This window comes from Oryzias melastigma, linkage group LG13, assembly GCF_002922805.2.
Source record: "Oryzias melastigma strain HK-1 linkage group LG13, ASM292280v2, whole genome shotgun sequence".
NCBI classification, from domain to species: domain Eukaryota; kingdom Metazoa; phylum Chordata; class Actinopteri; order Beloniformes; family Adrianichthyidae; genus Oryzias; species Oryzias melastigma.
In genome coordinates, this window is record NC_050524.1 from 15,354,144 (window position 1) to 15,372,313 (window position 18,170).

Genomic DNA, 18,170 nt, shown 5'->3' on the forward strand with positions numbered 1-18,170 from the left:
TAAAAAGATGTTTTACTCACAGACAAAGCATTTTTTCTGAAAATGATCTTTTGCAAATGCAAAAGTACAAACTTTTTTACAGACGGACAATGCTATAGCTATAATGTCATACAATAAACCATTCTTTTTTAACAAGTAGTTTTAAAACATTTACAATAATAGTTTGCTTTTCTCTATAAAGTATTTTACATATGTTTTATTTTTGCAGCAGCACAGACAAGTTACCTTCAAAATAAAATATACCCTTTCAAAACAAAATCCATCATGCAGTAGTTTTACTTGAACTAATTAAAAATGCTAGAAAGGCAAATGTAACATAGTATTTTCTATCATTGTGACATCATACTTTTTTCCCCTTAATTTAGAATATAAATATGACAACGTTGGTGTAGAATTCATTTTTTTATCTATATGAATTTAAGCTTATTTTAATAATAAACCAATGTTACCATCATTTTCTCAATTTTCTAACACAAAAAATCAGAACCTTATTCACTAAAACAAATGAACCAAAGCTACAAACCCATTATTTATTAAACTTGTTAGCATTTTTTTTTCATAGCCAAAGAAGCGCAAAGGAGGGATGAAGAAGCTGCATTTTGCTCTCAGTTTGCAGACCTCTGACCTAACTGAACAATAAAAAATAAAATAGAATAAAGTGTTTATGCGTACTCAATTTTATAAATACTTTTTCTTTAATTCTAACTTTAAATACGTGTGTGGCCAACAACAAAATCCAGCATTTTTAAGATTTAAGATACGTGCAGCCAATGCATCTTAACTGCATGGAGTTTCCATCACTTTTTGTGCTGGTTGCACGTAAACACATGCAAATAACATCAAATAACAGAAAATCATGTATAAAACTCAAAAATACACCTTCAACACATCACACAACCACAGCGTGATCAGAACTGTCAGAACTCTGTAGAGTTGTCTTTATATTGTAACATGCACCAGGTAGTAATAGTTTACATCTAACTAGAATAAAGTGTGTGGATGTAGCTGAGGGGAGATGAAAGCGAGCTGATGACAGGAATAAACTGAGGAGAGCAACGGATGTCAAAAGAGATTAACGGATGGAGTGTAAAGAGGCTTTGGGGGCAGAGTGAGGGGGGTAGTTTAGGAAAAATAAACTCAGTTTGTGTGTAAAATGCAAAAAACGTAACATTTGTACTTTAATGTGTAGATCGATCACAAATCAGTGGTAGGAAAAATGGCGAAAGGATAACCATAAATCAGAAAGTTAAAGAACTCCACATCCAAATTTAAAAATATGAAAATTCATTGCTTTTATATGAAGGCCTGAGAGGTGAATGTTATTAAATAAATAGAGAAATATAACGAACTGGGCTTTGAAATAAGAGGTTTTACAATTTTTTGGTAATATGTTTTTAAAAGAGACCAACGTGTGAACAGAAAAGATGCAGAACTGTATACAAAAGTATTCAAATTTTAAATATTTTAATATTTAGAAAATGTTTTGAATTGAGAACTTAGATTTAAGATTTCCATCACAGCTGTTCAATCTCAAAAGTCAAGAGGGAGTTTCTGCTTATAAGCTGGTGTTCGGTAAAACAAAGAGACGAGCAGAGTGACAAAAGACAGAGCATTCACTCACTCACACAACAATTGAGAATGGGCTTCTTATGCTTTGGATTTGTACCTGTTAGCAGCTGAGCAAAAGGTTCAGGACAGGTTGAAGGGATGGGGAGGGTCAGCTTGTTCATGGCCACCCCATAGGCTACTGCCAAAGCGTCGATTTCCCTGTAAGGAACTTCTCCAGTCAGCAGTTCCCAGAGAAGAACACCAAAGCTGTCGGGAGAGTAAATAGAGAACATTTATCACCAAACATCACCCAGAACCATAGAAATGTGTATAATAGAATTCAGTCTTATCATACCAGAACTCCAACTATTAAAGCTGGTAAGAGAATATTTTTTGTTTTTTCAACTATTTTTTATTAAAAACTGTATATATATATATATATATATATATATATATATTTAGCATTGACAGTAATTATTGATCTGTAAAGGACATCTTTATGTAGGAAATTTACTAAAAAAAAATAATAATAATTTCCGCCAAGCGGTGTGGTACAATTTTTTGAGCTTTCCATTAGAAAATAGACCCATTAAGCTGGAACCGTACCCTTTTTGGACCCGCATTGGTTGCAGTTCCAAAGAAAAATTGTTGACCTGTTGATTGGTGGAAAGTCATTTCAGCAAAAAAAAAGCGCCAAGAAAGCAGTTATATTCCTCTTCGCCGCGGGTGTTGTGCCAAGGCATGTTGTCCCTGCCAGAATGTGCGTCCCCGGTCTCAAATATCATTGATTTGATTTGTAACACTAATATTTTGTCCCAAAAAAAATGAAAGAAGAAGATGGATGATTACAATATACTTCATTTTGGGGCTTTATTGTCATATTTGCATTTTTTTTTTACAACATTTTCTATGTAAAACAATGACAACTTATTCTGTTAAAGAAGGATAAAAACAACTTTGAGTAATTTCAGATAAGAATCGTGATTTGTGAACGTTATGAAAGCATGTAACATGAGCAATTATTAAATATTTGTTGTTTCTACTTCAAATTATTGGGGGTTTCAGGTTCTAGTTGACTGGAGCAGCAGAATCTGTTCCCCCTCTCGTTTTACGTACAATATTTGGGAAAAAAAAAAAATCAAACATGACTGTAAACTCACATAAGCCCCAAAAGAAAATCTGTTGTAATTATCCACCTTCTTTGTTTTTCTTCTATTTTTGAAACAAAATATAACTGTAATAAAATAAATCAAGAATTTCTGAGACCGGGACACAAATTCTGGCAGGGGAAACGTATCTTGGCACAACACCGGATCATAACGTTCCTCACCGCTCAGTCAAAACAAGGCAAAAATGATCAATAACGATTACAGGTCATCCAACTATGTTTTGAGAACGAACAACATAAAATTAACCAGCCAAATTGGTTTGTTATTCAAATATGCATGACAAACGCAGCTCAACATGCAGTTTTGGAGAATGTTTTCACTTCTTTCTTGTCATCTCTATTTGGAAATCCGACCTCCAGCAGACTGTCGCATCGTTTCTTTGTGCCTCCGAATGTTTTTGCGATGATCAGAAGTGTCTCCGGAGGCAATGTGTGTAAATGTTTGCACAAAAATGCACAACGAAACAAGAAGAGATGAGAGCAAGTACCTCCACACATCGCTGCTTTTGGAGAAAAGGGAGAGTTTGATGACCTCTGGGGCCATCCAGGCGTAGGTGCCGGCAGCGCTCATCTTGGTGGTTTGATGCCACTCTCGAGCAAGACCGAAGTCTGTGATCTTCAGAGTTTTCCCGCCCAGGTCGTTCCGTTCCACCGGCTGAAGGATGAGGACTAATGGAGAGGGAAAAACACATTTACTTTAAAAATGAATACTCACACATATGTGCAAATCATAAAGACACACTGAAGAAATCATAAATATAGAGGTATTTAAGATGCAAAACAGTTGAAAACAGTTCAAAGTTAACTAGATCTTTATTTTTTTTGTCAATATAAAGTGTTTTTTTCGTCATCAAATCTCTCCCAGTGTTAATAAAGATTGACCCTTTATTGATTTGTTACACTATATTGAAACTGTGAGGTAAAACACGCCTTTTAGTTAAAACTTGATGGAAGCTGACATGTCCAAAAATGACAAGACAAAAGCAAATGAAGAAGTTTTGAAAATGCAAAAAAATTTTTAAAAATAAATAATTGTAGAGATCTTTTTCGATTTACAATTTCTACTTGGGACCGCAAAAATTGCAGCTTAACTTTAGGATGAGAATTCAGTGCAATTCAGTTTTATTTATATAGCCCAATATCACAACACAGTTATCTCACAGCAGTAATTAAACAGAAACATAAAATCAGTCATAAAGTATAAACAATAGCTGATTACTAAACTAAAAGTAGAAAAAAAATAGATATTTTTTTAAAACTTCAATAAAACAAAAATATTGAAAGCCATTGGTGATCCTGCCTGTGTTTGCCCACATAAGCTTAAGCGGGCACTCAGTGGGCGGGCTCACTATGCTGCCCCCGAGCTAGCAAGGCTACCGCCCAGGCTACTAGTCCCTGGTCAGTGGAGTCAATGTGGGTGAACACAAGTGGAGCCCACTACTCAACATCAGAGGTGATTTTCCATTTCAGTTTAGCTTAAAGCAAGAACTGATGCAGCTGGATGATAAACATGCAGTTGTTGATGGCATCAACAGTTTCAACTTCTGGGCTTATTTTAAAATGTTCTTTTGGTTTATCCCTACCGGGGTCACCACAGCAAATCAGCTTTCACAAATTCGGTTTGGCAGAGATTTTTACGTCAGATGTCCATCTAGACACAATTCTGTCAGGCTGGGGACTGGCACAGGGAAACCCAGACTTGGGCCCCTTTGTGGCTACAAAGGTAGGCAGTAGCGTGAAGGGTCTTGCCAGGACCCACACTGGATTCAGCTCATCACACTCCCTGAAACGAAAGCTTTCCCATGTGCCAGTCCTGCATGCAAAAGTGAAGAATTTTGAATATTTTTTTTTACTTGTCAAAGTCTCATATATTAAAAAATGTTTTTAAATGGTCTCGTACTTTGAGTAGAAGTAATCCATTCCTGTAGCATACTTCCTACTGAATGACCGCTTATATCTCTCAATTTTTTGACTGAAAATTACAAAAAAATAATCAGGAAAAAAAATGTGGACCTATCACGTCATAGACTCTCAGTCGGTAAGAAGTAATTGTGAATTCCTACTTGCTGTAAATTTTTCATGGATTTTCAAATTTTGTTTGTTTTAAGACGATACAAGTAAATGAGTTTCCTCTTTCCCAGTTTCACTCTGACAGCTGTTGCTCAGCAGTACACCTGAGCTCCGCTCCGTCAGGTGTTAGTCAGCTTTCCTCCCTGATCAATTTCCCCGTTCTTCCCTCTCGCTGCTGGATTTTTTCACCCCATCTCTGTCTCGTTCTGCCTCTCTTTTCCACTTCCTCCTTCATTTCCGTGACACGACCGGCTATGGAAATATTTGGAGTGTACACAGTTCGTCAGGAGTCAGGTGGTGGGGGTTGCTTTCCCTCTTTCACTTATCTACAGGCGTATGCAAAGGGTGGCGAAACAAGGCCATACACACAGCAGCGTCTTTGTTTACACACATGCACTCCTGCACACACACACTCATGCAGAGGAACACTTTCACGTGATAAAGGTGTGGCTCTGCTCTGTCTGGATCGCTGGGAGGCCAGTTTCTGTGATCGACCGTCGGCTGTAGATCTGACTTCAGAGGAGGAGAATTCAAATGCTGCAGGGTTATTTTGTTATGTAATTGCGATAAGTTGTTATAAATGTTTTAAATGTTTGTTATCTGTTCAAATTCAAGCAACTCAAGAGGAGTTTTTAAAACATATTATTCATTTTTAAATGCTATACAACTTTTTATTTAATAATTATTTGAATTTTATTGTGTTTTAGTTTCTTAATATATTTAATTTTTTTATATACCCCAAAAAATCAAACAGAATATTTATTTCCTCTAACAAGGAAACTTTTTTATCCCCTGCAGGATGCAGGAATTTCTTACTCCCTCTTTCTTAGAACACTTTCTTTCTTTTTTATTTTTTTTAAATATATATTAAATTAGATTTTGTTTTCTTGGGTCTTTAACAGAGTCCTTTTTTTCAATTAAAGCTTCTTAGAACAGAAACAAAAAACTAAATTCACTTTTTGAAAAAAAATAATGTGACTGTCAGTTTTTGTTTCAAAAAAACATTGCAATTACGTAAAAACTACATGAAGTACAGATTAAGGTCTTTAGATCAGAAGTCAGCAGTGACATTATTTTATTATCAAGAAGAACTAGTGAACGAGAAGAACCAAAAAGATGGAAAGAAAAGGAGAGACAGGTGGAGTAATTCTCAGGTAAAAGGCTGCAGGTCTCACTCTGAGTTGCTTTCTGTTCTGTTGTTATTTAATATAATTAAAAAACTAAAATAATAAAGTACTTTGTCTTTAAACAGTTTTATTGAATCAAAATGTACTAAAGAGGAAATTGTTTTAAGTATAACTCACATATCGTTGGTTAAAATACTTTAAAAGTTTAAATAAAAGGCGTCTGGCACAGTTACAAAAAACCAAGAAGAACACTTTATTTTAACACATTATTTCCTGGTTAAGATTGGAAAATCAAATTCATTTTGGTTGAAAACAGGGTAAAAACTGAAAAAATTAGTGAAATTTTAGTCAAATTTCCATTAGACTTCTGTGCACCATTAGGAATGCTTTTTCTTTTAAATGTTTCTAATGACTTTGAAAGCCGTCATTCTTTCCACCACCATGTTTAGGTGATGTGTGTTGGTTGCTGACAGCGACAGTAAGCCGCCATCCTCTTCAAGCCGTCTTTTCTATTCTGATAGTCCCTGTGAGGCGTCTGTCTGTCTTTATGCCTCTGAGCAGACAGACAGACTGAAGCAGAGGCTGTAGTGTGTTTGGATGTTCATACGGATCGATCATTTCCAGTCTGTCCTTTCTGGACTAATCAAGACAAATATGGAGCAAAAGACACCGTGTGTGTGGGCGGAGTGGAAGCGGGCGAGTAAAACACACTGAAACTACAAGCGAGCCTGTTTACAGAAACCGAGTGTGAAAGAGAGGAGGGACGTGCACCTGTTCCCTCTACGCCTTTCACCCTCGTGTCATCACCACTTCTTTTCTCACACCTTCCCGCCTCCGAGCTGCTTTTTGCACCACGTAAACGTTCAGTCAGAGAGTCACAGCGTGCACTAACTGGCTGTTTTAATATGTGCGCTCTGTCTTATATCGTCAAATATGCCTCAGATACGGGTTTTGGTAGATTATGACGTTCTCGTTCAAGAGAAAGCTTTTACCAAGGATGTGGAAGTTACCATCAAACTTCTTTAAATGGGCATTAGTACTGCTTTAGATGTTAATCTTGACTTAATTTTAGGTGCTTTTCCTCTGAATATCAATAAAAATCAGTGAAAAAATGCAATAATAAGCAGAGATTACAGGTGAAATAGTGACTGCGAACTGTTCAGGCTGGAATTTATAAAACTTGAGTCAGAAAAGACAACAAAATCACTAACAATTATGATCTTTTATTATGATCTTTTTATTTCTATAAATGTCTGTTTCATTTATGTTGGGCAGTTTTATTTAAGCTCTAAAACCAAATTCTTTCCTGATTACTTTTTGCTCTGTGGGTCATGAAACAAAACAGTTGTACACAAAATAATACAAAGATTGACCGGTTCGAAAATACTTAATATGGCTTGATGGTTAAAAATACTAAAAATAAAATGTTTCATCTAAACAGAAAAAGCTACTCTTTTGTGTATTTTTTAGCAGCAAGGGAACTCATCCCTGCATGATCTTTTTCCTAATTAACTTCCCTCCAGCTTTGCTAAGTATTAGAAATTTAGAATCATTATTTTGTCTTTTAAAGCAGAACTTAACTGTGTGAAAATAAAAAATAAAAAATTTGAAAAAAAGTGGGAAAAGTGAATGGAGTGGAGTGATATATACACTAACTTTTGGTAGTTCTACTGAGCAACACTTAGTGTTCAAAATGTCTGCATAAGATACCAAAAACAGGAAAAAGAGGTAAGTAGACAACACTTGAGGGGAAAGTAAATACATTTAAAAGCTTAAAACTATTAGGAAAAAAGGATTGAATTTTCAAGTTTTCACAGGCCGAATATATACAAGACAAATTTTTTGAAATAAACATGCAGCATAAACCTTTGGACCTTTGGGCCTCTGAAATACTAAAATCATACCAAATAAAAGTAGGTTAGAAGTATCCAGTAAATCTATAACAGGACAAAAGCTATTTATCTGTTTGAAACTACATGAATTACTAAAATAAATGTATCATTTATGCAAACAGAAAATTAAAAACCACCCCAATAAAAAAAAAAAAATGTTTTTGGTGTTTTTAACATAATGTAGCATTTTTCTGTGTTTCTGAGTGTTTTTTGTTCAAAGTGTGTTGGATCTAGAGCAGATGAAAACCTGATGTTTATAAAAAGTTGGGGTTTGCAACACAGGAACTGACATGGACGGGCTCAAGTCTTCTACTTTTGCTATGCTAATATTAGCTTTGGCTTGTGAGAGATTGTAAGCTAGCGGGAGACACTGCAAGCAAAGGGCTGATGGGAAATCAGAAGCGATTTTCTAATGAGCCCCTGCTTTTCTGCAGAAAATATGTCATAAAAACGGCGTAATCTGGGAACGCTTTTACGATAAAAAATATACAGTTGGAGTGAGACTTTTAAAACCCCATAGGCAGGAAAAATGACTCACAGAATCAATAGCTCACAGAAGCTGACCAGCAGCACAATAAAGATTATTCACATTTACAGTTGGGTAATAATAACTTTGTAAAAACATGTTTAAAAATACACATAACTAACAATTAATAGCAATGCCTTACACTCCTGCATTATAGAATTACATGTGTAATGTGTTGCTCCCACTGGAACCAAAGGGACAATTCTACACCTTCATTCATTATGTAGGAGTAGCAGGAACTGTGACTGCATAGTCATCTTAAATAGTTCAGCTAATTTAGTTTTACAAACTTAAATGCAAATTTAAATTCTGTAGATCCCAAAATGCGGCCCAGGCATAGAAAACATTAAGATGAATTTTAGAACACTGAATAGGAGTCCTGGAGGAAATAGTGCCTTTTAAGACAATGCGGTGTCAGCTCCTCTGTAAATGTTATCTCAAAATAGACTTGAGAAGAAGACAGCTAGAAATCCTGCTCACAGGTCTTCAGAAGCAGCATGAATTAAGCTCCCGGGCTTGGATGTGTCACTGCTTACAGCCGCATTAAACGCGCTGGCAGGGTTTAAAGCTGCAGGACAGTTTGATGTGTACATGGGAAAACTATGACAAAAGTGACAAAAACTCGCTTTGAACAATCTTTTTGATTCTTGTTTTTGCATTGTGTTCTCTGTATTTCAGATCTCTAAACAGTGAAGTTTTATCTTTTTATTATGTTGTGTCTACAACCTGCAGACAGCCTCAACATGACTGTACTCTAGCAGATCTCTGCAACCACACCAGCTTCTACAAAGCTGAACAAAACACAATAATTATTCTTTCTTTTAAGATCTTTAGGAAGACCTTCAAACCCAAAAGCGTCAGCTACAAATACATGAGAAGCTAATCCGTCTGCCCACTTAAATGAGTTCCCGCAGCGACCAGCTGAACACAAAGCAGGGGGAACGTGTTTTTCAGGTTTGAATTCTCAGCAGTACAGACAAGAGAGCCTGTGTGAGCAGGAAAAACTCCCAATTTCACAAGATTTGCAGGTATTTTGGTGAACTTTGTTGATTACAGTATACAAAGAGACGGATAGGAGACACCTGCTGTAAGGGCGTGGTCCACAAGCTTCTTTCCTCCTTCAGTGGTTATTTATTGACCTTGTTTCCACTCGTACCCTCATCTTTGGACCCTGACCTTAGCTAAGGGGGCACATTAAAATAATGGTCAATCGGTGATGAGTAACTTGCAAGGTTTTCATCTCACTAAGAAACCCACAGTCTGGTTATCCAGAACATTACGAACAACTACACAAAACAGTTTTTTGATCCTGATTATTTTCTCTTGCAGGAATGTTAAAGATTTTGTCTATAACACGTGTAGCAATCATTATTAAGTTTAAAGATTTTGAATTCTTGAAATAACAACAAAAATTTCAATTTTAGAGGAGGATAAAGTTAGGGACCAAGGCTTTAAGTTTACTCCAACTTAATGTTTTTCTTTTGTAAAACTGTTCCAAGTGGTCTTTTAATTGTGATTGTTGTTTTTTTCAGTTAAAATAAAAAACCTGTAGTGTTTCTAAGATGCATTTTATGCAATAAAAATTGTGTTTTTAACATGTTTTTGTGTTGATTTTCTCATGATGTCGACCATATAAAAGAAAACTAAGCTCAATTTTGCATTGCTCTGTATTTATTTAAATCGTAGTGAATCAAGAGAAGAATAGTTTTTTAAGAGCATATTTGCTGCTTAGAAAATATGCTGGGTGGGCCACAAGCTCCCTGCTTTGCTGCATTTTAATGTTTTCACTTATAGACAACTAGATCCATGTACGTCTTTGTTTTCCTCGTCTGAGCTGGCATCATTTAATTAACTGACTGCAAAAAATTCAAGATTATTTGTGGAATTCTGTGAGCTCTACAAACAATCTTTTCAGAACTATTCCACTGAAACAAATTACCATTCTCTCTGCTGCCTCAGCAAAGGGTTAAACAAACACTATTTGAGCTATCAGCTGAAGCCCAGCGTAGGGCGTGGCTGTGTAAGCAGTCAGCTGAGAGGTTCCCTTCAAGAGATCAGCTGATCAGGTGCTGCAGGTGCAGACACTTGACAGACTGTCCTGAAAATCCCTCTTTTCCTCCACGTGTCCTTCCAGCCTGGCACAAGTGCGTTCCTCTCTTCATTAAACGGCATAGATTGTTTGTTTTCCCAAATCTAAATGCACTGCAGATACTATAATTTATGCTACTAACAGAACTGTTACATTTTATGTCAACAAATGCTTGAAAAAATCAATGCACACTCTCAGAAGGCTGCAGTGTCTCAGCCAATCACAGAGAAGGGCAAGATTACATCAGCTGATAAGGAGGACCAATCAGAGGGAGCTTCTGGGGGCACATTATAGTGTTAGGGTTCTGTTTATCTCTCTGTATTGACAGGAGGTCATGTAAACATGTGCACACTTTATCTGTGATCCCACAATAAAACAAGTGAATAGCAATGAAGCAATTTGGAGATTTGATCTCAGCTTGGATTCATGTCTTCCTTTTGTTCCAGTTAAGAAGCATTTAGCTTGAGACAGGCTCAGGTGCCTTCTGCTATGAACCAGGAGAGAATGCGCGTTCATTTAAAGGTTTATAATCAAACGTTCTCTGATATTCTCTGGCGGGATTATCTCTCTCTGCAGGCCTGAAAGCAGCTGGTGAGCCCCCACCAGGAGGGAGCACACACACACACAGAGGGAGGCCTGGCTGTGCTGTTCCTGTGGCCCCGTAATACACAAAGGTCAAGAGCATAACTGCATTATGCATTTGATCTGTGTTGAGTAAACCCTAAGATATTAGTATAGACAAAGCGTGCCCTCATTTGGGACTTTGAGCCTAAAAACTATGAATGATTTGTGTGACCAAACGACAAAAGGCTCCAACTACTGGTTTTTGTCCCATTTTCTTATAATGGAGGACATTTATATAAAGAAAATTAAGATTAAAACTGTGTTTCTGAGTATTTCTTTATTCAAATCATGGAAAGATTTAGTTTGAGACCTGCTCAGGATTCTCCTTTTCATTTTCTTTTGCTGCGTCTGTAGGGTTTTTGATCATTTAAGTAAAAAGAAAACATAAATATTAGGTTGATGTTTAACTTGTTACTAACAGGGGCTGCTTTTAATTGTCTACTACATATGTGTCAAAGTCAAGGCCCGGGGGCCGGATCTGGCCCTCAAAGTAATTCTATCTGGCTCTCCAGATTGTTTTATTTTATTGTTATTAGTGGCCCGATGACATCTTGCGCAGATTTCTAACTAGTATAATTTTGACAAAATATGTTTTTATGGAGAATAAAATATTGAAAGCTATTTAAGGTTTAAGTTGTTTTATTCTGGAATAATATTCCTGCCTTTTTATTATTCATAATTATGATAAAAAGTTCAGTTTTAAAGATTTAAAAATTGCCATTTTGCTAGTTTTTTTGGACTATTTAGACATTTATTAGGATTTTTTAGGCTATTTTGGAGTTTAGCTAATATTTCAGCTACATGCTACCTGTTTTGACACATTTTGGCTTTTTTTATTTTTTAAGGCTATTTTTAAGTTTAGCCATTTTTGTAGCTACATGTTAGTTGTTTTGGGTAACCTCATTTTTTTATAGTTTTTTTAGGCTATTTTGGCATTTAGCTAATATTTCAGCAGATTATTAGCTTCAGAGTTTTCAGGGATTAGCTTCAGTGAATTCAGCTATCAACTGAAGCGTTTTCATCAATCAGCTTCAACATTTTTATCTATCAATTTCAGCATCTTTAGCTACTAGCAGTAACATCTTCAGCAGCCAAATTCAGCTTCCAGCATGCTATATCTAGTTCATAAATATGTTAAAAAGTTACAGTTTTAAAGTTTCAAAAATGTTGTTTTAGAGTGTTCAATAATTGCTTATCCTGTTCAGTCCGCGACATAAGGTGTGTTTTGGATTTTGGCCCCTTGTGTGATTGAGTTTGACTCCCCTGGTCAACTACTTCTTTGACAAAATTCATGAACCCAAAAGAAGTCTCAGTATTTTCTCAAAGGAATGGTGTGACTGTGTAAAATATGTGGCAAAAGTTGAAAAGAATCAAATGTCTTTTCAGTTTTCTCTTTTTCCTCTGGCTTTTATTCGTCGCCTTGATCAGTCACACAGAAACAGGTGTAGCCTGCAGGGTGGAACAGCTGGTGCTGTGGTGTCCAAGTCAGCATATCGGCTCTGTCAAGGCCCGGTGAGACTCATCTGCTACCACCTCACCCCAGCGCGCACTGAAAACTGCTTGTTGTTTAGGTCAGGCCTCTGACTGCTGGTTCCAGCTGTCTGTCTCAGTGTATCAACATGGCAAATGCAGCTACTTGACAGACCCAGCTGGGCACCCATGTGCACCAGTGTGCCCACAGGAGGCAGAGCAGCCTCCACTGCCTGAGGTAATGATCCAAACTTCTCCTTTCTTTTTTTTAAGATGCAGCACGTGTCCTTATGACTGCCTCTCATCCTCTTATGCATCCTCTCTTCAGCCTCAGCCCCACCTACGCCTTTGCTGCTTGGACTGACGGTACAGTTGCTGCTCTCGCCGATCTGACTATAACCACACCAAACTGCACAAGAAGAAGCAAGCAAAACAAGGCAGACTTGTGTTGGTTTTAATATCATGGGAGGTGGAGGCTGGGGAGGATGAAAAGATGAGGATGCAAAGAGTGTGGCGGTTAAGGATCAAAAATGGGGGGATGGGAAGCCAGGAGGGGAAAAAAGCCAACAGAGAGAAAGAGAGAGAGGAATGACAAGAGGGAAGAAAGCTGCAGAAACGAGGACAGAGAAAGAGAATGGGATATAGGAAGAGGCAGTGAAAAAAGAACTTGAGGAGAGTAATAAAAGGCAGGGAGGAGAGTGGGATGCAGGAAAGAACTGAGAGAATGATGGAAAGAATGAGTGAATGAGAAGATGCAGACTAGTTGTGGTGAAAGATGACAGGAGGGAAAGCTTTTGTCATTTTCTTGGCAGCAAAATAACCATTTTTCAGAATCTCAATAGGTTTCTATTTAGTTTCACGTTCCTAAAGTATCTTTTGGTCTATTTTAAAAGCATTCCCAGTGGAATTTTGATTACGATTATGCTTTTATTCAAAATTGAAAAAAAAAATGGTGTTGTTTTCTAGGACATAGTATATGCAGAGCAGCAATTGTTCATTAGAAATTCAACTATGAGTTGTAAGCAGGACTGTTTTCATGGAGTAAGCCTGCCTCCCTTCCCATTATCCATTTACTCTCTCTCGTAACATTATCAGTGCAGCAAAAATGGCGAGCAATATTGAATCTATCCAGCTATACAGTTTGAGGAAAATGCCAGCTCAGACGAGGAAAACAAATATATACATGGATCTATTCATCTACAAGCGGATGCATAAGAATGAAGCAGAACAGGGAGCTTGTGGCTTGCCGTAGACGCTACTACATAACAGCTACAAGCTTTTTCCAACAGTAGTTTTGCATCTGCTCCTTCTTCACAATGATTAGAATAAAGAAATACTTAAAAATGCAATGTTAAGCCGAATTTTCTTAACATAAGTCCTCAATCGCCAGAAACACACCAAAAGATTGTTAAAAACACAAAAAACTATTTTTTGGGAACAGATTTAAACGCGTGAAGCACAGGTCAGCATAATTTCCCTCAAGTCACTTGGTAATAAAATATCTCTACACAAAAATGTATGTTTAATCAATTATTTACACCACTGTGCTGCTATCTTGCCCGTATCACTAAAACCCTTTTACTGTATCCGGTCCATTTCTGCGCATAAAACTAAAGTTCAGGCTGGAAGCTGACAGAGAAGTGTTGCAGCGCCTCTCACATGGCTCTCTTTCCCAGTTTCAGTTGTTTTATTCAGCGGTTGTAGTGAGTATGCTCCCATGTCATCGATACCTCCGCTTGGCTCCACTTGTACAACCATGGGCCATTGAGGCCTCTAATCCCAAGCCGCTCTGCAGCACAGTTTCTCCCCGCAGCCATTAACTTTGTTTCAGCACAAACACAGCTGCCAGATCCGTGCGACCGCGCCGCTTCTCTCTTGGAAGCGATGGAAGTATGAAAGGAGGCAGGTCGGTGTGGAGTGTGTACCCATGCGCGTGAAGAGTGTGGGAATCACAAAGCTGGTTTACCACTTATTATATTTGAACATTTGCTTAATTTTTTGAATAACTGTATTTGCAATTGTGTTCCATGTATCTTTAAAATAATGAAATGAAAACAAAAATGATAGAAGTTAATAAACTGTTTTTCAAAGGCGATGGTTTTCCCAAAGTGGTTGTTGTTATTGTTCCATTCATTTATATTGGATTGATGACTTTTCCTGGGTTTTTGGAGGCTTAAACAGTATTTTTCATAGAATAGTTTTGCAGTTTGTTGCTGCTGGCAGGAGTTGAAAATATCTTTTAACAAAAAAAATTGTAGCATTTTTTGCTAGAAAAAAAATGGTTGGCAAAGATATGGTTCTGTTAAAGTCCCACTCCAACAATATTTTTTTTTATCTTGTAAAAGCGTTCCCAGTGATCTTTTAGTTATGATTATGTAGGTTTTTGACAAGAATGACAATGCCTGTGTCGCTTTTAAAGACATATTTTCTGCAGGGCAGCAGGAAGTCCTCAGAAATTTGCCTCTGGGTCGTGGGCTGAACAGTTAGTACGGAAGTAACTTTATAAAGATATCCCATCATCCCATTGTTTACACTCTCTTTCGCTACCTTACATTCCCACACAACCCCAAATCAACTATAGTGAAGAAAAAAAATGCTATGCTAATAACACCAAAATCGCATTTTTAATTGCAGTGGGTCTTTAAACAATACATTTGTACTCAGATCATTTTTTTTAAAATAAAGGCTTTGTTTTCTTTCTTTTTTTTAGGCCAAACAAACTCAAATAAATATAAGGTTTCATTGACAAATTTCAGAAGGAATACAAGTACGGGTAGATTCACAACAACATTGATTTTTTTTTTTTTTAAAGTACACGCTATGACACATTTTCCTTTTATATCAGAGTGTTGTTGTAACATCACTACATTTGTAACTAATCCAGTTGTGTTGCAACAGAATGGTAAACCTGACAGTAATATTTCAATTAAATAAAATTAGTTGTTAAATTTAAAGTACCTAAACGCAACTTTCAGCATTTTCCTCCACAATAAAGTTTAGCTACTGTCCAATTTCCTAAAACAACATATTTATTTTTAATAGAAAGATTAAATAAGAACCATTGACTCTGAATGACATAAATGTTGTTGGTGCTAAAATAATTGTGCACTTTTAAAGCATCTTGACTTTGTTGAAGCAGAACTCTCAGTGGGTAGCTTGTTGTACCGCCTGTTTACATGTCAGGCTGTGAGTGTAAACATTGAATAAAACATCCTTCTCCTATTGACTCCCAGGTTAATCCACGTCGACCGCCTGACTGAAGTGTCCTTCAGGTCATCATATTCATGAAAGTAGGTGAAGGGCCTTGGGCTTGGGGAACACCCTGCACCCTTTCTGATTGGCCTGACTCTCCACTTTCCGTGCCAGGCTGCTGGTGCACAACAATGACCCACTAACTGCAGAGTCAACAGCCACCATGCATGCAAGCCCATGCGGAGGAGGACACTGTGTTTGTGTGTCGACGTGTGCGTCACTGAAATGTAACGCTCTGCCAACAAGTGTTTTTCTCACTTTTACAGTGACTTATTTACAGTTGTGCACACACCCCTGTCCATAATAGTAATATGATGAGGATTTATGTGATTTTTAATAAAGTTTTCTTCTCTGTTATGTTCATATTAGTGTCATGACACCTCCATTAGAACCCCTATATCTGACTCTTGCCTGGAGACACTCTTTTGTTCGGTGTGCTGTTAACTGACGAACTAAAAATGCAAAAAAGAGACGTTGAGATCTGTTTTGCTAAATGAGATGTGGAAACACTGCAACAATACTATGATATCCACATCCAGCCACACAGAGCATGAGCACTCGTGAATGTGTGTCAGTTTTTGTTACAGAGAGATGAAGCTATAAAGCTGTAAACAAAGCAGAGATTTGCTGCTGCTAGCTACTGTCAGATCAATTCTCTAATGATCTGTGGAAAAAAAATATTGTGCCACTATATATTTGTTATCGTATATTAGGATAATTCCTGGTACAGTCTTCCTGGTTAGGTTTATGGTTAAAGTGTGAAAGTTTGATAATAACCCTAAAGTTGGAGTAAGAATCATGGTTGGGATTAGGCTGTACAAAATATACAAGAGTCAATACAATGTCCTAATGTGTGTAGCTACACAAACTGATGATGATCCCTGTGTGTGTTTTTGTCTCTTCAGATCTTTTGCTCACAGAGACAGACATGTTAGCGGTGTGTTCAGGTTTACACAGCACAAACACAGACCAAAGTCCAGATCGGGATCCACTGTTTCATCACTGCTGTGGGACCTGCAGGACATTTAGTGTTCTGTAAATAAACCTAAGAGGTCTGTGTTTTCCTTCACTACAAATACTTGCAATTCTTACACTATCCCAAACTATTTGATAACCCTTCAAGTCCTTATACGAGTTTAAATGCAATTATGAAGGAAATTACTATTTAATCATGTACTTTCATGACATTATGATCAATCTTAAAGTTATACACAGGTTGCACCAGCTATATAAAACAGGGGTTTAAAGATGCCCTAGTCCCATTTTTAAAGTCTTTGGTTTTTTACATATTTTTTGTGAAATATCTTGCTTTTTCTTTTAAAATGTTGATTATTTTTTGTAAGGAATTTTGAGTTACATGAGTTGGAAAAGTGCTATATAAATAAAGTTTTGATAAGGTTTGTTTGAGTCAGCTGTGGATTTGATAGGAGTGATATAAAGGAACATTAAATTCTTAATTTTTTTCCAGCCCTTCTGTTGTTTGTTTTGTGTTTTAGTTTCAAGTTCTAGTTGCCAGGCAGATTAACTTATTGACCCCTGTAGTACTTAGGCACACAGAGGAGTTAATCAACTCAGTAACTGTAAGGATTCTGGCCCATGTAGTAGAAAATTAACTTAGATCACTGTCGTCTCCACCACTCTGACCATCAGTTAAAGTGTTGGTGCAGACAAAATGTTTTGGTTGAGTGAAATATTTGATTTACCAGCTACACTTTGGTCTTATCTGCCTAACAGACATTGTTGTCATTCTGGGATTTGCTGATATGCAACTCTGCAAGCTGTGCAGCCATGTTTTCTCTGGAGAGAAGAAGCTTTCTCCTTGCAACCTGTCCAAACAACCCATCCTCGCACAGCTTTTACACATATTGCTCTTTCAATGACTCAGCCTTTCATTGTGGTGATGAAGTTGAACGGTTTCACATGTAGATCTCATTTTTATTTCCACATAATTGTCAAAATGCTCCATAATTCCCCAAATTTTAAATAACCAATGGGGCCTCATTTATTAAGCAAAACTTAAAGTCCAATTCCAGTCATCTTTTGATCTATTGTAAAAAGGTTCCTACAGATCATGTAATTATTATTATTATGCTTCTATGTCACAGTTACAAACTTTTCCCAACTGCATTATTGTGCCTGCTCCTGATTCACAAAAAAATGAATAAAGAAATTCTAAAAAAAAGGCTTAATTTTCTCAAAATATGTCCTCCATCACCAGAAAAATGCCACTAGAACATGTAAAAAATACTATTTGTATCAGAGTGGGTCTTTAAAGCAAAGTAGTGTTTGCAGGTTTTACTTAGAAATAAATTAAATGATCACCTAATATTAAAATAGCTCATAGTTTAAGTTGTTTAACAAATGACTGACTGGATTTTTCTTTATTTCCACAAGTAGACGATAA

The 18,170-nt window shown here is 36.8% G+C and overlaps 1 protein-coding gene across 1 annotated transcript in view; it reads right to left on the reverse strand.

Annotated features, from left to right (window-relative positions):
• map3k10 (mitogen-activated protein kinase kinase kinase 10) overlaps positions 1–18,170 on the reverse strand; it is a 40,287-nt gene that overhangs the window by 9,931 nt on the left and 12,186 nt on the right. Inside the window, exons 2-3 of the mRNA XM_024277347.2 lie at positions 3,205–3,385; positions 1,667–1,815 (exon numbers count right to left, since the gene is read on the reverse strand). Of these exons, the coding sequence (XP_024133115.1) occupies positions 1,667–1,815; positions 3,205–3,385 (330 nt within the window). The remainder of the gene's footprint in view (positions 1–1,666; positions 1,816–3,204; positions 3,386–18,170) is intronic.